Source organism: Rhinolophus hipposideros (genome assembly GCF_964194185.1).
Source record: "Rhinolophus hipposideros genome assembly, chromosome: 1".
Lineage (NCBI taxonomy): Eukaryota > Metazoa > Chordata > Mammalia > Chiroptera > Rhinolophidae > Rhinolophus > Rhinolophus hipposideros.
The window spans coordinates 56,828,333-56,849,201 of NC_138047.1; the positions used below are offsets into that span (position 1 = coordinate 56,828,333).

At 37.7% G+C, this 20,869-nt stretch overlaps 1 protein-coding gene across 1 annotated transcript in view; it reads left to right on the top strand.

The window, feature by feature from the left end:
- FRAS1 (Fraser extracellular matrix complex subunit 1) overlaps positions 1 to 20,869 on the top strand; it is a 423,267-nt gene that overhangs the window by 283,801 nt on the left and 118,597 nt on the right. Inside the window, exons 29-30 of the mRNA XM_081054857.1 lie at positions 2,022 to 2,348; positions 11,172 to 11,325. Coding sequence (XP_080910983.1) covers positions 2,022 to 2,348; positions 11,172 to 11,325 — 481 coding nt within the window. The remainder of the gene's footprint in view (positions 1 to 2,021; positions 2,349 to 11,171; positions 11,326 to 20,869) is intronic.

Genomic DNA, 20,869 nt, shown 5'->3' on the forward strand with positions numbered 1-20,869 from the left:
GATTCTGTAAAACTCAATGTGATGACTCTTCTGTTCTCATCAGTCATCTCTGTCAAGTTGTACTTACGTATCCAGAATTCATATAGTGGTAGAAGCTCTTAGTAATTGGGCTTGGGGGACTGAACAACTGAAATGTGCAGTAAGAAGATAGATATATTCTTAAGCTATGAACATCAAGATATCATCATGGGGAACCAAAGCTACCCAAATATGCAGAACTCAGTAGTGTGTTAGTCATGATTCAAGGAAGGACATGAAATCGTTGTTTTTAAACTGATATTTTTATATCTTTGGTCCAAAAATGAAAAGACCGTGGACCGTGGATAACATAAGACTTGAACTAGAAGTGGCTGCCAAATGGTATTCACAGCCCAGCTCAACTCTTCTTGATAGCATTCTCACTTTAGGGTTGACTGAAGTTGAGAAATGATTAGAAATTGATCCTAAGTTAATTTGATCTCAGGGTATGAATTGTGTTTTAATTAAAGCTAAAATATGTGACCTCTGTAAATATGGGCCAGAGAGCCACATCAAGTCTCAGGACTGACTGACTTAGAATTTTTTCAGTACTTAAGGTCAGAAGTTCTATTTTGTTCTTTTTGTTTGTGAAATACAGTTAACTAAACAGGTGAATAAAAGGCCTTGTGTGGGTATTAGCAAGCAGCTTTCTCACTGAGATGGTGACTTCCTATGATTTCCTGATTTTTGTTCGTTTGTTTTTCCAGAATCAAATGAGATAGCAAGGGCACATTTTAATTTTATTTATTATATGAGAAGCTTTTATCATTTTAACTTTTCAAAATGGAATTTTAGAAATGAATTTTAATTTATTTTTGTTCATTTACATTTCCATGATATTTCAACATGGTCTTTAGCCTCCCTGAGATTTTCTCATGAAAGTTAATTTGATCTTTTCCATTTATAGATTTTGACATCACCTTTGACCTCTCTAGAATCCGAGAGGCCATTCATTCCCACGTATAAAACCACAGCTTTTGAATTTTCACTCAGTAATTCTGAGTAGCTTTCATCTGGTTTCCTATTATATGATTATTATAATGATACATTAGTTATACATTACTTTAATAAATATTGAAATTTCCATGAGACCATGAGAGGTGGTTTTAAACAACAACAAAAAAAAAACATTTGGATTAAAGAAGGCTATATGCTGAGAAAAATCCTAGATGGTTCGACTTCAAAAGAAATAAAACAAACTAAGATAATGTTATTTTTGGCTTCTGGCCTTGGTGTATTTTTTTTTTGGGGGGGGGGAAGAGTGAGGTTTTTTTCTATTTGGTTCATTAACTTTCATTTTTAAGAGAGAACATTTTATCTGCTTATTCAAGTTGGTGAGAGGAAACCTGCTAATCCTAGGGAAGGCATATTGAATTTGCTATATTACCAGTGCCACTTGAATTGACCAGGTGGTTGACTTACTGAGACCATGATCTTGTCTAGCTTTATAACCTGAGTTGGAATAGGCCCCTTCAAAATATGGATGAGACAGCTGGAAGAAAATTACTAAGAGGAACCAGAAATAGCATGAATTCAGAATAGCCTAGAGTGAAATGCTCAACTTCCAACACAAGTGCCAAAATTGCATATCTCTTAGTAGTCTCTCTTGGATACACACAACTGTTCTGGTTGCCTGACACTGAGCTGATCTCAGTTACAATGCAGAGGATGTGGTGTAAATCAAGATAGCAGAGACTTCAAAGATTTTGAAGCAAGCAGTTCTTTTCAATTGCCTCTGATGAATACTGTGGTCTTGAAGTGACTTGAGAAACCTCTAGAACCAGAAGTGTGAAGTAATCTCATTTGCTGTGATTACTATGACTGACCATACCTTTGACAAATACTTTGAATATGCAACAGTTTGGCACTTTCCTAGAACATCTAGAATTCTGTAAAAAGCGTCAAAATGGCAATCAGGTTGTACACCATTGGTATCTAGCCCACTGGATTGCCCTCTCTTTTCCTGCTAAGTGGCTTCTCTTGTCCTTTCCTTTTTTCCACAGGCCCCCTATGTGCTGAGAAATGAGGCCCTCCATATTAGCAGAGGAAAGAGGGGAACCATCACCACCCAGCTGCTTGACATCCGAGATGATGACAACCCACAGGATGTGGTCGTCACAGTGCTCGATCCTCCACTTCATGGCCAACTGCTCCAAACGCTTCAGTCCCCTGCGACCCCTGTCTATCAATTCCGGCTAGATGAACTCTCCAGGGGCCTTCTCCTCTATGCTCATGATGGCTCGGATAGCGTTTCCGATGTCGCAGTCTTGCAGGCCAATGATGGACACTCCTTCCAAAATATCCTGTTCCACGTGAAGACCGTGCCCAAGGTACATGTCATTCCCAGAGCTACCGTTTCCTTGTCCTGGAAGTAGAGTTTTGTGGATGTTGTTATTTTGCAATATTCATAAAGTTAAGATATGGGTAGTTATTTATTTATTCAAACACTTATTAAGGACCTATTATGGCGATACTTAAGACTTTCAAAGATTAAGAGAGCACAGTACCTAATCTCAGGGGGCAGTATATATTTTGTTAGAAGCCTCCTTGACCTGAAAGACTGAGCCCCATGTTCTCTACAAAAGGGAAGCATTTGTATTTTCATGTTGACTTGCTGCTATAAAAATGCCTCCTTGTCCACTGAGCCTTTTGTCTCCTGCTGAGTATGATCCTAAGAATCAAGTGCAATGGCGTGGCTGGTTAGCTTAGTTGGTTAGAGTGTGGTTCTTGTAGCACCAAGGCTGCCGGTTTGATCTCCACATGGGCCACTGTGAGCTGCGCCCTGCTTAAAAAAACAAAAAACAAACAAACAAACAAACAAAAACAACTTAGGAGTTTGGGGAGTATTTTCTCAATCCATTGAGATTTTGCTTGCTGGCAATTGTCATCAGTTGGGCTCAAATAAATTCTTGCATGTTTTCTCTTAAAAAACAAAAAATGAATCAAGTGCACCCCTGTTCTTGTCTGCTCTTCTAAGACAGCTCATGCAATGTATGAAATGCATGGTCCAGTTATCATAGTGAATTGAAAAGAATGAGTTCAGACATTCTATTATCCCAACCGAAGTAACATGAGTGAACTCTTTCTGTTAGTATTCGCAGGAATCCTGATCTAGGGTGTAGGAGTTCATTAAGACTGGGCTTCTCAGCCTGAGTCATTCCCATGACACCTCCGTATGTGTTTGCCATCTCCACAAGCACCTGTCCTATTATTTACTTAATATCTTTCTTTGAATCAACTTACTACTTTGTTGTGGCCTCATCCTAATAAATAATGCTTGTGACATCATGGACTTAATGTAGAATTATATTTTTTTCTAAAATACTAAAATTAATGCATAACCATTTTATAGAATTTTGTCCATGTGCTACATAAAATGTTCTTGGATACTATTAATGGGATGGCTATCACATTTTGGCATATACTGGGCTAACCCATGCTAGAGCAAAGAGACCAATTGAAAGATATTTACAGAACCATTAATTACTTGATGATATTTCACTACAAGTTCTTCTCTTATAGCAAAAATGGCTCTTTCCCATAGTGATAGACTGGGAGACTTATAATTTGGGGAAAATTTTCATTCTAAATATCAGTACCTAATGAGGTATCATTAATAATTAGCTAGAGAAATGGGTTTGCTGAGGACAGGTTAGAAATCATTTGTCACTTTCTCACCAATGATCACTCAAAATTTGTGATCCATCCTTATGAAGGTGAGCAGCTAAATCTAAGATGGTCTGTAGCTAGTTTCTCAGGCTCTCATCTCATTATTTTCAGCTGCTGCAAACAGTGATGGTGAGATAGATGGGAGTACTAAGTGAAAGCTGATTATGAGACAGAGTTGGCAGATAGCCACCTTGTAGCTAATCCTAATTATCACCCTCTTGCAATCGCCCTGGGAAATGAAGTTTAATTCTGAAAAGATGAAGTCTAGACAGACACAGAAAGTTTTCTTTTCTTCCTTCTTGGTTTCTTTCCAAAGATTGTTACAGGACTTCAGTGCAACCCTAGCAGCCACCTTTCCTATCATGGTTTCAATCTGCATGTTTGGAGCACAGCTCAGTGTATTGTGTGGTATGACCCAAGGTTGAAGGGTATTTCTAGGATTTTAGCTGCTTTCACTACTGAAACAAAACAAAGAAAAATAGAATTTTGATTTGTAAGGCAGAAGCACAAAACTTGAAAATCCTTGTGGTACTCATACCTTGGCAGTCATGTTGCTATTTACAGTGTCTGTCCCTCCTTTCCTTTGCCATCCCTCCATCCCCTGTGCTGTGCTTACCTGTCCATCAGGTAACTAATGGCTTCTAAGCCAATGAATTGGGATAATGAAACCAGGGACTAGAGCCCCAACATCCATCAGAATGTACTACTAATAAATTTGACATTGTAATACTGATATTATTTTATAAATATATACTACACTTTTTAAGAAATTCAAAGTACTTTTCCTCATACCTGTTCTACTGATCTTTACAATATCTTAGCAAAGAAGGTTAGAATCGAGGCTATATGACCTCATTTCTTCTAAAGGAAATTCTACTATGGATAGAAGGTGCTTTTGTTTGTTTTGTTTTTAAACTTTATTGAGCACTAATGCTTGATGTAAATTCCATTTTATCTTCATAATCATTCTAGAATGTTTGTACAGCTACCATCTCTAATTTTCCAAGAGAGGAAACTAAAAAGAAAAAAAAGAGGCTTAAAAACATTTAAAGAGGTTTAAAAACATTTATTTTTCATAAAGGTATTTAGTGCTGGAGCTGCGATTTCAACTCAAGTGTGTGCATTCTGGTTTCTCACACTTAACCATATGGCTCTTTTCATTCTAGCCCATATTTTTCAATGTTTTTTATATATATTCTTACCTCCTTCATGGACAGAATAGACACAGTAATTTAGTCATTTTCTCAATGTCTTGTCTAAGCAGTGTGGGCCCGAAACCTCCTGGAATCTTCCTTCTGGACTCATCTTGTTATAAGTGGACCTATTTATAATCATTAAGTCTCCTAGAACCTAAGAAGAAAAAATTGCCTCAACTGTTAATGGCTTCCCGTAGATGTATAGTCAGACATGATTGATTTTGCTTTGGCAGCTATTTCTGAAGATGGGCATGCAAGACCTTACCCTGAGGCTACCTGTGTGCTAAATTTTGAATGAGGCCAATTACTGGCTGATGTCTAGCTAGTGGCTTAAATGGAATGGCCAAATGGGTTAGGTCTAATTCCTAGTGAATGGATGTACAAATTAATCTCAATGTTGTTCAACAGAAAATTCAACCTGGTAAGACAGATGGACAGGAGGGAGGAATAAGAAAGGAAGCTTTTTGAGAGCAGGAACTGTTTCAGTCTTACTCTGTTGAGCCAGGCACCTCAGAGCACCTCTACTGATGTTGGCCAGGCCCATCTGGGACTGAGGGTAGGTGCTGTTAATTCCACTCTTGTTTTTCAAGTTCCATATCACTTCCCTCAAACTTATGTTTTTATCCTTGGCCTGGCAGAGCGTAAACTTGACTGCTACACCCAGGCTTATACTGAGTCACCAAAGAGAAAATAGACCCAGGATTGATGTTGAAACATATTCTGTTAGGAGGAGGAGGCAAAAGAAATAAAAAAGATTAAAAGGTAATAAAAGAATGCTCTGCTGAACAGGCTTTCATTAATTGGGTGGATTACCAAACTGAAGCCTCCTAGAGATATGATTCTAAAGCAGTTCGGCGTTTAATAAGGGCCAAGCTTCTTGGTGGATTTCTCTCCACTGCTGAGCTTTCAAGGAATCACCTTTTTCAATAATTAAGGCATCTCTGGAAATCATGCCTCTTTTTCCACGTTGGCAACAAATCTGATGATCTTTCTGACCTCATTTGTTGTTGTTTGAGCAGTTTTCTGCAACTGGATAATGCTTTGATATTAAAAGCCCCCAAGTGTCATGCTGTGAACTGGATGGAAAATTCTATTGCTGAGAGTCCTCTCTGGCTGTTTGACCTTGTAAGGCCTGTGGGCAGCTAAAAGCCCTATTATGTCCGCAATTTTTTTTGAAAATTATTCTCCCATTGGTTATCTTGCAGAGACACAGTTTGATAATAAGAATGTTTGTGAGAATCATAAATATCAATGGCAAAAATAATGTTTACTTTTCTGAATAAGAGTCTATCTCATAAATAACTAAATCCTCACTACGTGTTGGGGTTTCACTTTTTGGACTTGCTTAAGTTGTTCAATTTAGTGTCTTGTAAGATGCATCATTCAGCATATACACTCAAAAAAAAATCTTTATTGATTATAAAAAAGTATTTGTTCGTTTATTTATTTATTTATAAAGCAGTTGAACTCTACATGGAGAGAAGTTTCTATATTCTTGACCTGAAGGAACAAGGTTTCTTTTTAGACACATTGACAAACACAAAAACAGTCCAATTGTCTTTTTATCATTCTTTATCCTGGTAAGTAGCATTAAAGTTTCACCTTACATGTTTTGCCCCACATGATCCCTCCCTAAAATCTGCCATGCTCTACAAGATTACAATTTAAAAGCTATGGTATAAATGAACCTTTGCAAAATAAGGTGTGTTTACAGAATAAATAAAATGTTAGGGTTGACATTGACATAGACTATATCAAATTATAATCATTTTCTATTTAATTAAGTTTTACATTTTTTTATCTTGAATACTTTAGCCTGGGGTTGGGCTATACTATCATTTGAGCTCATCATTTGTGTCCCAAACTTTAATTTGGAGGTGGGGAAGTTTTCGTTTTGTTTGTGGGGTTGTTTTACTCCAAATTATAGAGACATGGGCTCTTAGTTCTGGTTTACAACATTAATATTTTTATTTGTAATACACTATATAATGGGTAAAGTTTTTTTTACAAACATTTCTGTATGTCTATTATTCTATGAAATGAATTAGAAGAGCTATTTAATTTAATGCACTGTTTTAATTATGCCCCCATAATCCTTTATTGGGATTTCATTGCCTTGTAATGTAGTACCCTGAAGGATATATAACACACCACTATGCAGAAGATTAGTTAACTGATATTATGGCTAATTTCTTGAGTTTACAGGGATGTATGCACCATTGTGCAGAAGAAAAAGAAAAAAAAATTACAAGGAGATAAAGACATTGCAAAATGGGGAAATTAGGCTAAAATTTTTGGGCTTTTTGGACACCTCAGCTGTAAAAAAAGGTGGTTTATAGCTTTCTATCCATCTCTACTTAAATCTTCCCTGGACCCTCTCCTAAAGGAAAGCAACCGGAAAAAAAAAAATCCTCATCATAATGAGTAGGAAGAATTATGCTTCTTTTCCTTAGACAGTTGTATGTTTCTTCTTAAGTACTATAAACAATAATTAAGAAACAGAGGCAAATGTATTATCCTGTAATAAACATAAATATTGTAAAATGTCTGTCTGTGGAGTTTTTGGGAGAAGCATTCTAGACCCATTATGATCTCTACCCTGTGCCCTGCTTCTTACTCTTTAGCATGACTCCACATCTCATGAGGATCTTGTTATAATAAAATGCAAGTGGCAATGCATCAAATTAAAAAGCTGCACAGCAAAGGAAATAATCTAAAAAATGAAAAGGCATCCTATGGAATGGGAGAAAAACATTTGAAACCATATATTGAAATCATATATCTGATAAGGGATTCATACGTAAAATATATAAGAAATTCAAACAACTCAATAGCAAAAACACAAGTTGGTTAAAAATGGGCTAGGGACTTGCATAGGTATTTCTCAAAGGAAGACATACAAATGGCCAACAGGGACATAAAAAGGTGCTCAATATCACTAATCATCAGGGAAATATAAATTAAAACCACAATGAGATATCACCTCACACCTGTTAGAATGGCTATAATCAAAACGACAAAAGGTAGCAAGTGTTGATAAGGGTGTGGAGAAAAGGGAACCTTTATACACTATTGGTGAGAATGTAAATTGGTACAGCCATTATGGAAAACGGTATGGAGGTTTCTCAAAAAATGAAAAATAGAACTGCCGCATAATCCAGCAATCCTACTTCTGGGTTTATAGCCAATTGAAATGAAATCAGTATCTTGAAGAGATATATGCACTCACAGGTTTACTGCAACATTATTCACAATAGACAAGATACGGACACAACCTCAGTGTCCTTCAATGGATAAATGAGTAAAGAAAATGTGGTTTTACATATACAATGGAATATTCTTCAGCCTTAAAAAATAGAAGGAAATCCTGCCATTTACGACAGTACGGATGAGCCTGGAGGAAATTTTGCTAAATAAAATAAACCAGACACAGAAGGACAAATACTGTATGATGTCCTTAAATTTGGAGTCTAAAAAAAGTTGAACTCATAAAAGCAGAGTAAAATGGTGGCTGCCAGGGCTGAGGGTGGGGGAGATGTTGGTCAAAGGGTGCAAAGGCTCAATTATAAGAGATGAATAAGGTGTGGAGAGCTAACAGCATGGTGACCATATTTAATAATATTGTACACTTGAAATTTGCTGAGAGAGTTGATGGTAGTGTTTTCACCACACACACACACACACACACACACAACTATGTGAGGTGATGGATATTTTTATTAACTTAATTGTGGTAATTATTTTACAATGTAAACGTATCAAAACATCATGTGGTACACCTTAAATATATACAATTTTTTTTAAAAAAGATTTTATTGGGGAAGGGGAACAGGACTTTATTGGAGAACAGTATGTACTTCCGGGACTTTTTCCCAAGTCAAGTTGTTGTCCTTTCAGTCTTAGTTGTGGAGGGCGCAGCTCAGCTCCAGGTCCAGTTGCCCTTGCTAGTTGCAGGGGGCGGAGCCCACCATCCCTTGTGGGACTTGAGGAGTTGAACTGGCAACCTTGTGGTTGAGAGCCCACTGGCCCATGTGGGAATCAAACCGGCAGCCTTCGGAGTTAGGAGCACAGAACTCCAACTGCCTGAGCCACTGGGCTGGCCCAATATATACAATTTTTATTGGTCAAGTATACTTCAATAAAGCTGGTGAGAAAAATCAAATGTAGATTCTAATTCAGAAGGTCTAAGTCTGAAGGTCTGGGGTGCGGGTCTGAGATTCTGAACTGTTAATAAGCTTCCAGGTGTTGCTGGTCTCTGAATACTGACTTGGAAGTACTGTCACCTAAAAATGTACACTTACACAGGAATTACAGGGAATTGTGTTCAAGGGTAGTCAAGATAGAAATGTAGTGAGAGAGACTTTCGGGGGGTGTGTTGGGTCACAGTGCTTACTTCCTTGGAATATGAAAACCATGTTGCCTCATCAGTCCAAAATTGTGGTTGTTGGTGTATGACTGATCTCTGTAGCCATAATCAGAGTTGACAAGGCTGCTGCTGTTAGAAAGATTTCTAGCAATTAAGACACCTGGGTCCAAGTGTATTATGTATGTTGTGTAAAACTCTGCTGGAGTTAATAGGACCTTTTCCTCCCAAGAATTCTGGTAGATGACATGCCAAGCTCTTGGCATGCTTTGATATTTTGGTAAATAATATACTACATCAGTTGTGAAAGGAGAAAACTCTGTGGGATTTTGCTGTTGAGCATTAATCACAATAGAAGGTGCCTTTGCTGCTGTTCTCCCAGGAGCTGTTTGACTCAGTTTCCTAGCGATTGTGGTAAAAATAGCTTTGACTGCCTCCTGAGAGGGGCAAATGCTCTCGTGTCAAGTGACTGAAAGGAATATTTGTTGACTTCTGTTCTGAATATTCCCTTCACAGGAGTGTTGTTTGCTCTTTTCTCTTTATTAGCATATTTGAAAGTAATAATAATTTAGAAAAACATCCCTTCTGAAATGCCCTATTTTAAAGTATCAGATTTACTAGTTTTTGAAGTATGAAAACAAACTGAACACAGGCAGCTTCACTAACCTCATACTGTGGCAAATGTTAATTATGAAGCTTTGGAAGAGGTGTGCACCTCGCAAATCAGGAATGGCAGCGCTTTTCAATGACATTAGCTTTAGCAATTAAAACAGTTGCCTTCTCAGGAGTGCTAAATAAGTGATTTCTTCCAGCCCGCTATTCCCAACTGTTGTTTCTAAGCCTTCACTTTCAATCAATCATCCAGGCCTGTCAGTTCGGCCTCTGTGGTGTTTCTGGCATGTGTTTCTAAGTATTCATTCCCCCTGCAATTACTTCTCATCTTCTCTCACCTGAGCCATTCTAAGCACTTGTTAAATGGTTTCTATAACTCCAGATTCATCCCAGCTCTAGTCCCTTCCATCCCTTATTGCTGGACACTTTCTAAAACCCAGATCTGATCATCCCATTTCCTTTCTGAACACTCATGTTGACTTTACAGTGCTTAGAAGATAAATTGAGGTTTTTAGCATAGCTTCTGCCTTCTACTAGCCAACCTTAAGAAAGTGTCACTCTTTATTCACCCACTCCCCTGGCTTTCTCTTCTTCACTTGTGCAGACACTTGGATAGTTTTGGAAGCATACAGTGCATTGTCTCTTTTCTTTGCTTAGGCTGGGCTATCTGCCTGAAATCGGTTTCACCGCTACTCTACTTAGCCCTTTTTTTTTTTGTCATTAAAGAATTAAATGATATTTCCATAGGAAAGCCTTCCTGAGCAATCCTTCTCCAAAAAAGAAATCTCCTTTCATTCATCCCCCCCACAGCATCCTGCTCAAGCTTCTCACAGAGCATCACTTGTGATGCCTCCTAAGTATTCATGTGACTATCTCCCCCACCAGATTGTAAGTGCTGAAACTGAGGTCTTCTTTCAGCCACCCTTATGTATCTCAGGCCTCCAGCAGAAGAGCTGGCATGTAATAGGTGCTTAATGATTAGTTCTTGAATGTGGGTGAACGGGGAGGATGGAAGGACAGGTAGATGGACAAATGAAAGAAAGAAATGGAGAGAAGAGTCTTGCTGAATGAAATGTTATCTACTCATGATAATTTAAAAGAAACAGGAGGAGATATACATGTGTACATATATATTTACACACATGCATATATCTACACTTAGTATACATACATATAGTTCATAACGTGACTCTAAAACAAAGAATCTCGCTTAGACGGTCATTAGCAGCAGTAGAACCTGATAACTTATGTTTTTAAGCACTAGTATTTTCTTACGTTGCTTGGACCTAATTTGTACTCTTTCCTTATTCTAGAACGATGGAGGTCTTCAGCTGGTGGCTAATTCAATGGTGTGGGTTCCGGAAGGGGGAATGCTGCAGATTACCAACAGAATTTTACAGGCCGAAGCTCCAGGGGCCAGTGCCTCAGATATCACCTACAAAATTACACAAGACCACCCCCAATTTGGTAACTCCTTTTTCCTCTGTCATGATTACATCATTTTTCAGCAGTCTTAGACATGCTTTTTTACGATGCCATGCAATAAGTTTGTGATTACAATGAACTTGACTTTCTAGTATCTCGTATATCGCCCTTAAAAACACAATAATTGAAAGAGCTATCACACTGCACACATATTATATACTAGGTAGTATACCAAGCAATGTAAATATATTATATAAAAACCTAAAATTTAAAGGGTTTTTAAATGATTTTTATTAAAATATAACTAACATATAATGTTATATTCGTTTCAGGGGTATACCATAGTTATTCAACATTTATATACTTAAAGAAGTGATCACCATGATAAGTCCAGCAACCATCTGACACCGTACAATGCTATCACAATATTAATGATTATGTTCCCTCTGCTGTACATTACATTCCCAAGACTTATTTGTTTTATTCCTGGAAATTTGAACCTCTTATTCCCTTCAACTTCCCCCCCCTTTTTTTAATTTTTCAATTACAATTGATGTTCACTATTATTTTATATTAATTTCAGGTATATAGCATAGTGGTTAGACATTTATATAATTTAAGAAGTGATCCCCCTGACTAGTCTAGTACCCACCTGGAACTACACATAGTTATTGCCATGTTATTGATTATATTCTCTATGCTTTAGTTTACATTTCCATGATTATTTTGTAACTACCAATTTGTACTTCCTAATCCCTTTCCTTTTTTTCACCCTGACCCCAAGTTCCCTCCCATCTACACCCCCAAAAATATAGTACCCATCTGACACCATAGTTATTAGAATATTATTGAATATATTCCTTATGCTATACCCTACATCCCATGACTATTGTGTAACAACCAATTTGTACTTCTTAATTTCTTAACCTTTTCCACTCACCCCATCAACCCCCCTCCCATCTGGGAACCATCAAAATGTTCTCTGTATCTATGAGGTTTTTTCTGTTTAGTTTGTTTATTTTATTCTTTATATTCCACATATAAGCAAAATCATATTGCAGCTGTCTTTCTCTGTCTGACATATTCTACTCAGCACAATACTTTCCAGATCCCATCCATGCTTCCTCAGATGGCAAAAACCCATTTCCTTCCACGGCCAAGCAATATTCCATGGTATATGTACCACCTCTCTTTATCCATTCATCTATCAACAGACACCCAGGCTGCCTCCACATCTTGGCCATTGTAAACAATGCTGCAATGAACATATGAATGCACACATCCCCTCAAAGTAGCGTTTTGGGTTTCTTCAGATAAATACTCAGTAGTGGGATATTGGGTCTTTCTTTGTCTTTTATTATAGCCTTTGATTTAAAGTCTATTTTGTCTGGTATAAGTGTTGCTACTCCAGATTTTTTGTTTGTTTGCATATTTATGAAATAATCATTTTTCATTTCTTTCAGTCTATGTGTATCTTTTGATCTGAAGTGAGTCTCTTGTAGACAGCATACGTAAGGGTCTTTTTTTCTTACCCCTTTAGACTTCCTATGTCTTTTGATTGGAGCATATAACCCACTTACATTTAAAGTAATTGCTAATAGATATGCATTTATTGCCATTCTATTATTCATATATTTTATCTTTTTATTCTTCTTAAATAAGTCACCTTAATATTTCTTGTAATGCTGGTTTGGTGGTAATGAACTCCTCCAGCTTTTTCTTGTTTGGGAAGATCTTTATCTGTCCTTTGGTTTAAATGATAGTTTTGCTGGGTGGAGTAATCTTGGTTATAGATCCTTGCTTTCCCTTACTTTGAGTATTTCATACCAATACCTTCTGGCCTGCAAAATTTCTGTTGATAAATCAACTGACAATCTTGTGGGAGCTCCCTTGTGGGTAACTAACTGCTTTTCACTTGCTGCTTTTAAGATTCTTTATTTGTCTTTAACCTTTGGCATTTTAATTATGATGTGTCTTGGTGTGGGCCTGTTTGGGTTCATTTTGTTTGGGACTCTAAACTTTCTGGACTTGTATGTCTATTTCCTCCTCAGGTTAGGGAAGTTTTCTGTCATTATTTATTCAAATAGATTTTCAATTCCTTGCTCTTTCTCTTCTCCTTCCGGTACCCCTATGATGCCAATGTTAGTATACTTGTTATTGTCCCAGGGGCCCCATAAACCACTTTGGAGCAGCTGGGTTAGAGCACAAGCTCTTAAAAATAAGGTTGCCGGTTCAATTCCTGCATGGGATGGTGTGCCCCGTGCAACGAAAGAATGAAAATGGTGACTGGATTTGGAGCTAAGCCGCAACCTCCACAACTAGATTAAAGGACAACAACTTGGAGCTGATGGGTCCTGGAGAAACACACTGTTGCCCAATGTTCCCCAATAAAACATGAAAAACACAAACAACAGTAAAACTATCCTCATTTTAAAAAATTTTTTGCTGTTCTGATTGGGTATTTTCTGCTACCTTATCTTCTAAGTCACTGATTCAATCCTGTTTCACCTAATCTACTGTTGTTTTTCCCTCTAATGTATTGTTCATTTAAGCTATTATATTATTATTTTCTGACTTTTTTTTTTTTTTTTATGTTTTCTATCTACATTTTCCTGTTTCCTATTTCTTTGTTGAAGTTCTCACTGAGATCCCTGAGCATCCTTGTAGCTAGTGTTTGGAACTCTGCATCTGGTAGATTGCTTGTCTCCATTTTGTTTAGTTCTTTTCTGGAGCTTTGTTTTGTCCTTTTTTTTTTTTTTTGAGACATGTTTCTTTGTCCCCCCATTTTGGCTGCTTCCCTGTGTTTGTTTCTTTGTATCTGGTAGGACTGCTATGCCTCCCAGTCTTTGTAGAATGGCCTTATGTAGTGATGTACTGTGGAGCCCAGTGGCACAATCTTTCTGGTCACCTGAGCTGGGTGTTCCAGGTGTGTCCCTTGTGTGGGTTGTGTGTACCCTCCTGTTGCAGTTGAGCCTTGGTTGCTGTTTTCATATCAAGGGGAGGGATTGACACTTGGTCGGATTGGTTGTGAGGAGTGGTCGTGACTACAATGGAGGAGCTGTTGTGCAGGGACTGACACTACAAAGCAGGATTTGCTTTAGAGGTCTCTGGTGCCTGCCCATTCAGTCCTTTGGGTGTGTCATCTTTGGAGGCTTATTGGTGATGCTCCTGATCAGTTCAGTGCTGGCCATGGGGCATCCCATCCCGGGGCCCTCCTGGGATGGCTCTGCTGCAGGCCAAGTTCAGCCACAGCATATGCCCTGCCTGGGGCCACCTGGAATGAGCCACAAAGCAACCCACAAATGGCTGCTACCTGTGCTGGCCTTGGAGGTGCCTGGGAGAGACCAAGCCTCAAACTGAGGCCAGTTGCCACTAATGACAGGCTTGGAGTTACTCAGTAAGAGGTAGGAGACATGCCGCCGAGACCAGATGCTGCTTACTTGGGTTTTGTGAACCTTTGAGAGGTTTAAGTAAAGTCCGCAGAATGAACATAGACTAGTCTTTTATATGGAAAATCCACTGGAAGCAACTTGGGTCTGTCTGAAAGTTGGGTAGGGTCACCAAGGCAGGGTGACTGGTGTTAGCCAGGTTGATGGAGACTCAGATATGGTAGCAACCTACCTCTGTACACAGACAGGAGAGAGGGCTCAACAAAGAAACAATGGCTTCTGCCAGTACTTCTGTCTGGGAGAAAGCTCCCCCTCCAGCCCTCACCCTAAGCCAGATAATTCACTTTCTCCCCATATGTCCCTGATGCCTTTTGAGCTGCTACCTCAGGACTGGAGCTTAAAGCAAGTGAGTCTGTCAGTGAGTAAGTCTGTGCACAGGCCCTTTAAGGGGACTCCTGGGACCCCAGCCACCCTCCGTCTCACTCAGCCACAATCTCTGCTGGTTTTCACAGCCAGAAGTTGTAGGGACTTCTCTCCCTGGCAATGGAGGCCTGGGGTGTTGAGTCTAGTTGGGGGCTGGGACCCCCTCGTGGGGGGGTGGGGCGGGGGACTTCCGCAGCCAAGATACCCTTCCCTACTTGTAACAGTCGCACGTGGATGTGAGTGTTCCACATCTCTGCCCCTCCTACCAGTCTCAAAGTAGCTCCTTCTGTATGTCCTTAGTTGTAGGACTTTGGATTAGCTAGAGTTCAGGCCATTCTCAATGAGAGGTGTTCCGTAGTTTAGTAATAATTTTGACTTGGTCATGAGAAGAGGGAAGCACAGCATTTACCTACTCTGCCATCTTGACTGGAAATCTTAGTTTTAAAACAACTTTATTTTGCAGAGAATGTAACTACCTAATACATGTCAGTTTAATTTCAAAGGCCAGGTTCTCAAACTCCATGTTGTGTCTCTCCTAGAACATCACCACACTTCTTGGTGAGACTCTTTTTTAAAGAAAAACTTCACATGAAAACATTTTCAAAGATCTCCATGGTTACTTCTACTTCCAGAAAGATAGTGGACTATAATAACCTGAAAATTTCCCCATCATTAACACCTAGAAATGCTGGATAAAACATAATAACAATTATATGGCATTCATAGTTGATCTCACAAGAATGGAAAGAAATCTTGGTTGTGAGGACTGGTGCCAGAAACAAAGAAGGAATTGAAAGCCAGTCTGGGCATGAGTTGATGGCATAGCTTCCCGGAGAGGGGCTGTGTGTGTCTCAGTAACCCAGGGGCTTGAGATTTAATGCCCATGCAGAGACAGAAAGTTGTCATTAAGATCCCGTGTAAAACCAGGACTCTGGAATGACTTACCTTCAATTACAGGGAGAGAGTAGAAACAAGAAGCTCACCAGCACAGAGAGGTCACAAAGAAACCTACCTATACTTGCCGGGGCTCAAAGTGAAACAAAAAAGTCTGCTGAGAATTCAGAACTTCAAGCTTATTTCTGCTGCAGATCCAAAGTTAAGTTACACCGTGTACATTGTCTGAGAAACCCAGGGCTGAGACATTAATATTAAAAATTAATCTCAGGCTGTGATACTTCTTGGGTTTCTTGCAGAAATAATAGAAATTGCTATAGAATGTCCACCCTCAACTCCAGAGTGCACAGGATTCTCACCGGTAAAATCCATGAAAATTAGCTCAGAATTCAAAATTACAGAATATATGAGGAATCAATCTCTAGTACCATAACTAAAACAAACAATAAGATTAAAATCCCAAGGATATGAAACAAAGGAACAATCTTATAAAAAAAAACTATGAAATAAGTATGTTTAAAATGATTTAAAGACACAAACAAGGAATTGAAACTGTAAATAAATTTAAAAATGCTGTAAATTTGTTTTTAAAAATTGGCAGGTTGATATTTACAAAGAAATAAATGGATCACCTGAAAATGAAAATTAAACCATTCAAAGTAAAATATTGCTTGACATGTTATATAGCAGAGGAATAATAATCTGTTTTTCCTCTGGGTTATCAGATTTTTTTAATTATATAGTTTCTATAGTGAGAAAAAAATAACTTTTGTACAATTTAAAAATAATTCCAATGACCACAAAGACATGGGAAAGCATAATCTAATCAAGAAATAATATAATTATAAAACTGTCTAGTTGGGGTATCTTTTATTATAGTTGTGTAACCTTGTGGAAGGCAATTGAACACCAGTGAGCCATACATTTCTTTGAAAGATTAGGCAAGATAATTTTTTTAACGTTTTATTTTAAAATAATTTTAGACTTACTGAAAATTCAGTTGCAAAAATAGTATAGCACTCCCAAATACCCTTTAGCTAGCTTCCCCTAATGTTAATATATTACATTACCATAGAATAATTATCAAAATCAGGAAATTAATATTGATACAATTAATTAGTCTGCAGACGTATAGTCAACTTTGCCATCCTTTCACTCACTGATTTTAAGCTAGATGATGTTTAAGTGCTTTTTAGCTCTAAAAATCTTTTACTTGTTTGATATATCAAATTCTCTACCTTTATCTTATTAAAAGCCAAAAAGTGACATTTCCTAGAGACAGCCTAGTATTCCAATATTCTGTTTGTGTTAAACAGAAAATGCTGAATTAAATTATTTTTAAGCCATTTCCGCTTGATAAATGCCATGTAGGCTTGACTGTGACCCTTTCCTACTGTAACTCTCTTAATTAACTTCTTGCTATGAATATAATCTTCTTTCTGTGTGTCCAGAGCTCCATTTTAGCAATAAGCAAATCACGTTACTTTTTGGAGCCATTCAAGAGTAAAAACAGTGATGGGAACTAGAAGCCCACTTAATACAAATCTACTTAAACCCCTCTACTCCCGTGATGTGAATTGTGGAGCCCTTACCTCATTGCCACCCCAGCTACTGTATACTCACTCCCTCATCACTTTAGAGTGTCCCAGTTGGGCTTTAGGCTTTTTGTGAAGACCTGACCATAGAACTGAAACAAATATAAAGTGCTTGTATAGTATGTGCATAAAGGACCTAAGTTCAACCACTGGCAGCCTCGTCACTGTTTTCAAATGTAAGTTTAGACAAGTGGATTAATACTTATACTTTTAGCTACTTGAAAGTAAAGTAGCTAAAGTTTGAAAGTAAATTTAATGACATGGCTTTAATGAAATAACTTGAATATCATTTGAAGGAGAATCTGAGTTAATCCAACACAGTGCCAGTTCCAGATTATTTAGCATAGTGTAAGAAAGCATTAATACAAATCATCTTGACCCTAAATGAATTCATAGAGATTCCAATGAGATCCCAACTCTTAATACCTATTAAATTTTCCCTTTAGAATTCTTGGTTAAAATATAGACTGCAGTATAACGGAAATCCTAAATTGGGATTATTTTCTGTTTTTTTAAACCTGATACTTATGTTTTTAAAGGGTCATCTTCTGATACTTGTCATAATATAATAAAAATGGAGGTGAGGTACTGCACAAAAGCTCTCACCTCGCTCGGTGAATCCCACAAAACACTGGTATTTCTCCTTGTCTACTCATGGGCTTGTCACAAAGGCACATTATATTCAAAATACCCATTGCTAAATTCTTTATTTTCCCTCCCACTTGCTTATCCCATCAGTGACATCACTTCCCTACCCACCACCCAACCTCTTAGGCCATTCTCCAATTCCTCCCTCCTTAATCCTTCACGGCCACATTTGTCAGGTCTGTGGCTTCCACTCACTCGGGGCCTCTTGTATCTGTTTATTTCTTTCTAATCTTACCTCTGTTACCTTAGTTCACGTCCCCATCTCTCATCTGGATTTTGCAGTAGCTTCACAATTGGTCACACTGTCCACATAAATGTTAGGTATTATTGTTATCCTTTTTATAGAATAAAGTCCAGTCTTTTTAACAGGACTTTCAAACCTCAGAGGCTCTCTGTATTCCACTCATGTACATTCTGTGTTCTAAATCAGTTCATGCCATTCACCTACTGAAAAACTCACAGTGGCTCCCAGTTGCTTATGGAGGGGGCATTATCTTCAGGGAAAGGAAGTACATTTTGCCTGTCTTTGAATCCTCCCACCCTGAAGGACCTACCACAGTAACTAGCATCTAACAAGTACCCATTGATATTTTATGGGTTGAAATTAATGGAACTAGCCAATATCCTATGATTCCAGTTAATTTTCATAGTGTGACAATGATTTTTTTTTTAATCTTAAAAATAAGTTTATTTCGTTAGGCCGTATTAGGAAAATATGCTTAACTTTCATATTATAAAATAGAATAGCTAGGAAGTTGGCATTTGAATATTTTCTATCCTTACTGTCCATATTCGCATTGTGGAAATCTTTCAGAATATTTTACAACTGTATTCATATTCATAAACCGTCTATGTCCTGGAAAAGCATGTTTATTAGTAGCATCTTATGAACAGAAGTTGAACCAGGGAGTGACATATAATAGAATTTGTGACTTAGGTACAAATGAGAAATAATACAAGAAAGAAACTAGAGTGAGTTGATCCTGCACAAGATTATATAAAGAAGAGTATTGATGGTTTTCTCTTCACTATTTCATCACCATCCAGGATATTATGCTTGTTTTTAACTTGAATTTAGTGCATATAAATATTAGAATTAGTATTTCCTATGAGTAAGAAAACAAATTTCTCTAGGGTAATCAAAGTATGCTATCAATTGCCCAGTATGTTTAGTGTACTAAGATCTGGGTATCCTCCTACGGAACATTTAAAAAATATACGCAGTCTCTCTCTCTCCCTCTCCCTCTCCCTCTCCTTCTCCTCTCTCTCTCACGCACAGAGATAGAGAAGCTTTTTTCAGATTTATTGTTAGATATATTTTCATGAGAACACAGTTTCTGTTTTCAACAATTTATCCATTCTCTGTTTGGTCTTCACTTGAAGGCATATGCATATTCTCCTTGTGAAATTTTAATTGTTTCTATAACACCTCTGTATTTGCAATCTCACTTTAAGAAGATAGTAGCTTCAGGTGAAGAATAAGCAATAGAAACAGATTGGTGTGGGTGGCGGTGTTTAGGTTTAGATTTCTTTGCTTCAATTCTAATAAAGCTTAGAGAATGAAAGGCTAGAAAACATGATCAGTTATTTATCAAGGTAAACATTGGCCTGTGAACACAAAACAATCATGATTGCTAACAGAGTTTTATGACCAAGAATATGAGCTTCGGATTCAAATCCCAGCTCCTCCACTTATCATTTGTGTGACCTTCAACAAGTTATTGAACTGCTCTGAGCCTAAAGAACTTTGTCTTTAAAATGGAGATGATAATAGCATCTTCAGAGGATTAAATAACATAACAATAAGGATGGCCAACATTCTTTTTGAGTACCTATGAAGTGTGGACTATTATTCTCATTTTACCAGTGAGAAACAGAGACTTACGGAGTATAAATGAGGTCACACAACTGGATGAGGTAAAGCTGAGTTTGAACCACCACATAAAGTGCTTCATGCAGTGCCTGCCATAAGCTTTCCAGTGTTAGCTATTAGTATTTTTGTTGTACAGAATTCTCCAAAGATTCTCTGAATTTTTTCTAATTTTCCATTGTATTTACACCAATACTTGCTCTTTTTTTAAATTTATTGAGGTGATATTTGTTAGTAAAATTACATAGATTTCAGGTGTACAATTCTGCATTACATCATCTATAAATCCCATTGTGTGTTCACCACCCAGAGTCAGTTCTCCTTCCATCACCATATATTTGATCCCCCTTACCCTCATCTTCCACCCCCCACTCCCCCTTACCCTCTGGTAACCACTACACTATTGTCTGATTAGAAAGCATTTTCTGTTCATAGAAAGCTGTGGGTAGAAATGAATTCATTCAATGCCCGGTATTTGAGGATTTGTTTGCAGTGTTCACGACTTATGTAATTTTAATAGATACAAGTCAATAACTTTATACATGAATTGTCTTTGAAGGACTTTTAGTTCTCTTAGCTGAAAGACTGGGACTTTTATATCTAGAGGTGGATTTGATGACATCTATTGAATTCTGTGTTAATGTCCTTTTCTTCACCTTAGATAAGAATAAAGAAGTACATCATTTCTTTTCTGTTTTTGAAAACAAAAGTGGTAGAAAAGGAGATGAGAGCTGACTTAATTTTACTTTTCCAAGGGATCCTCACTA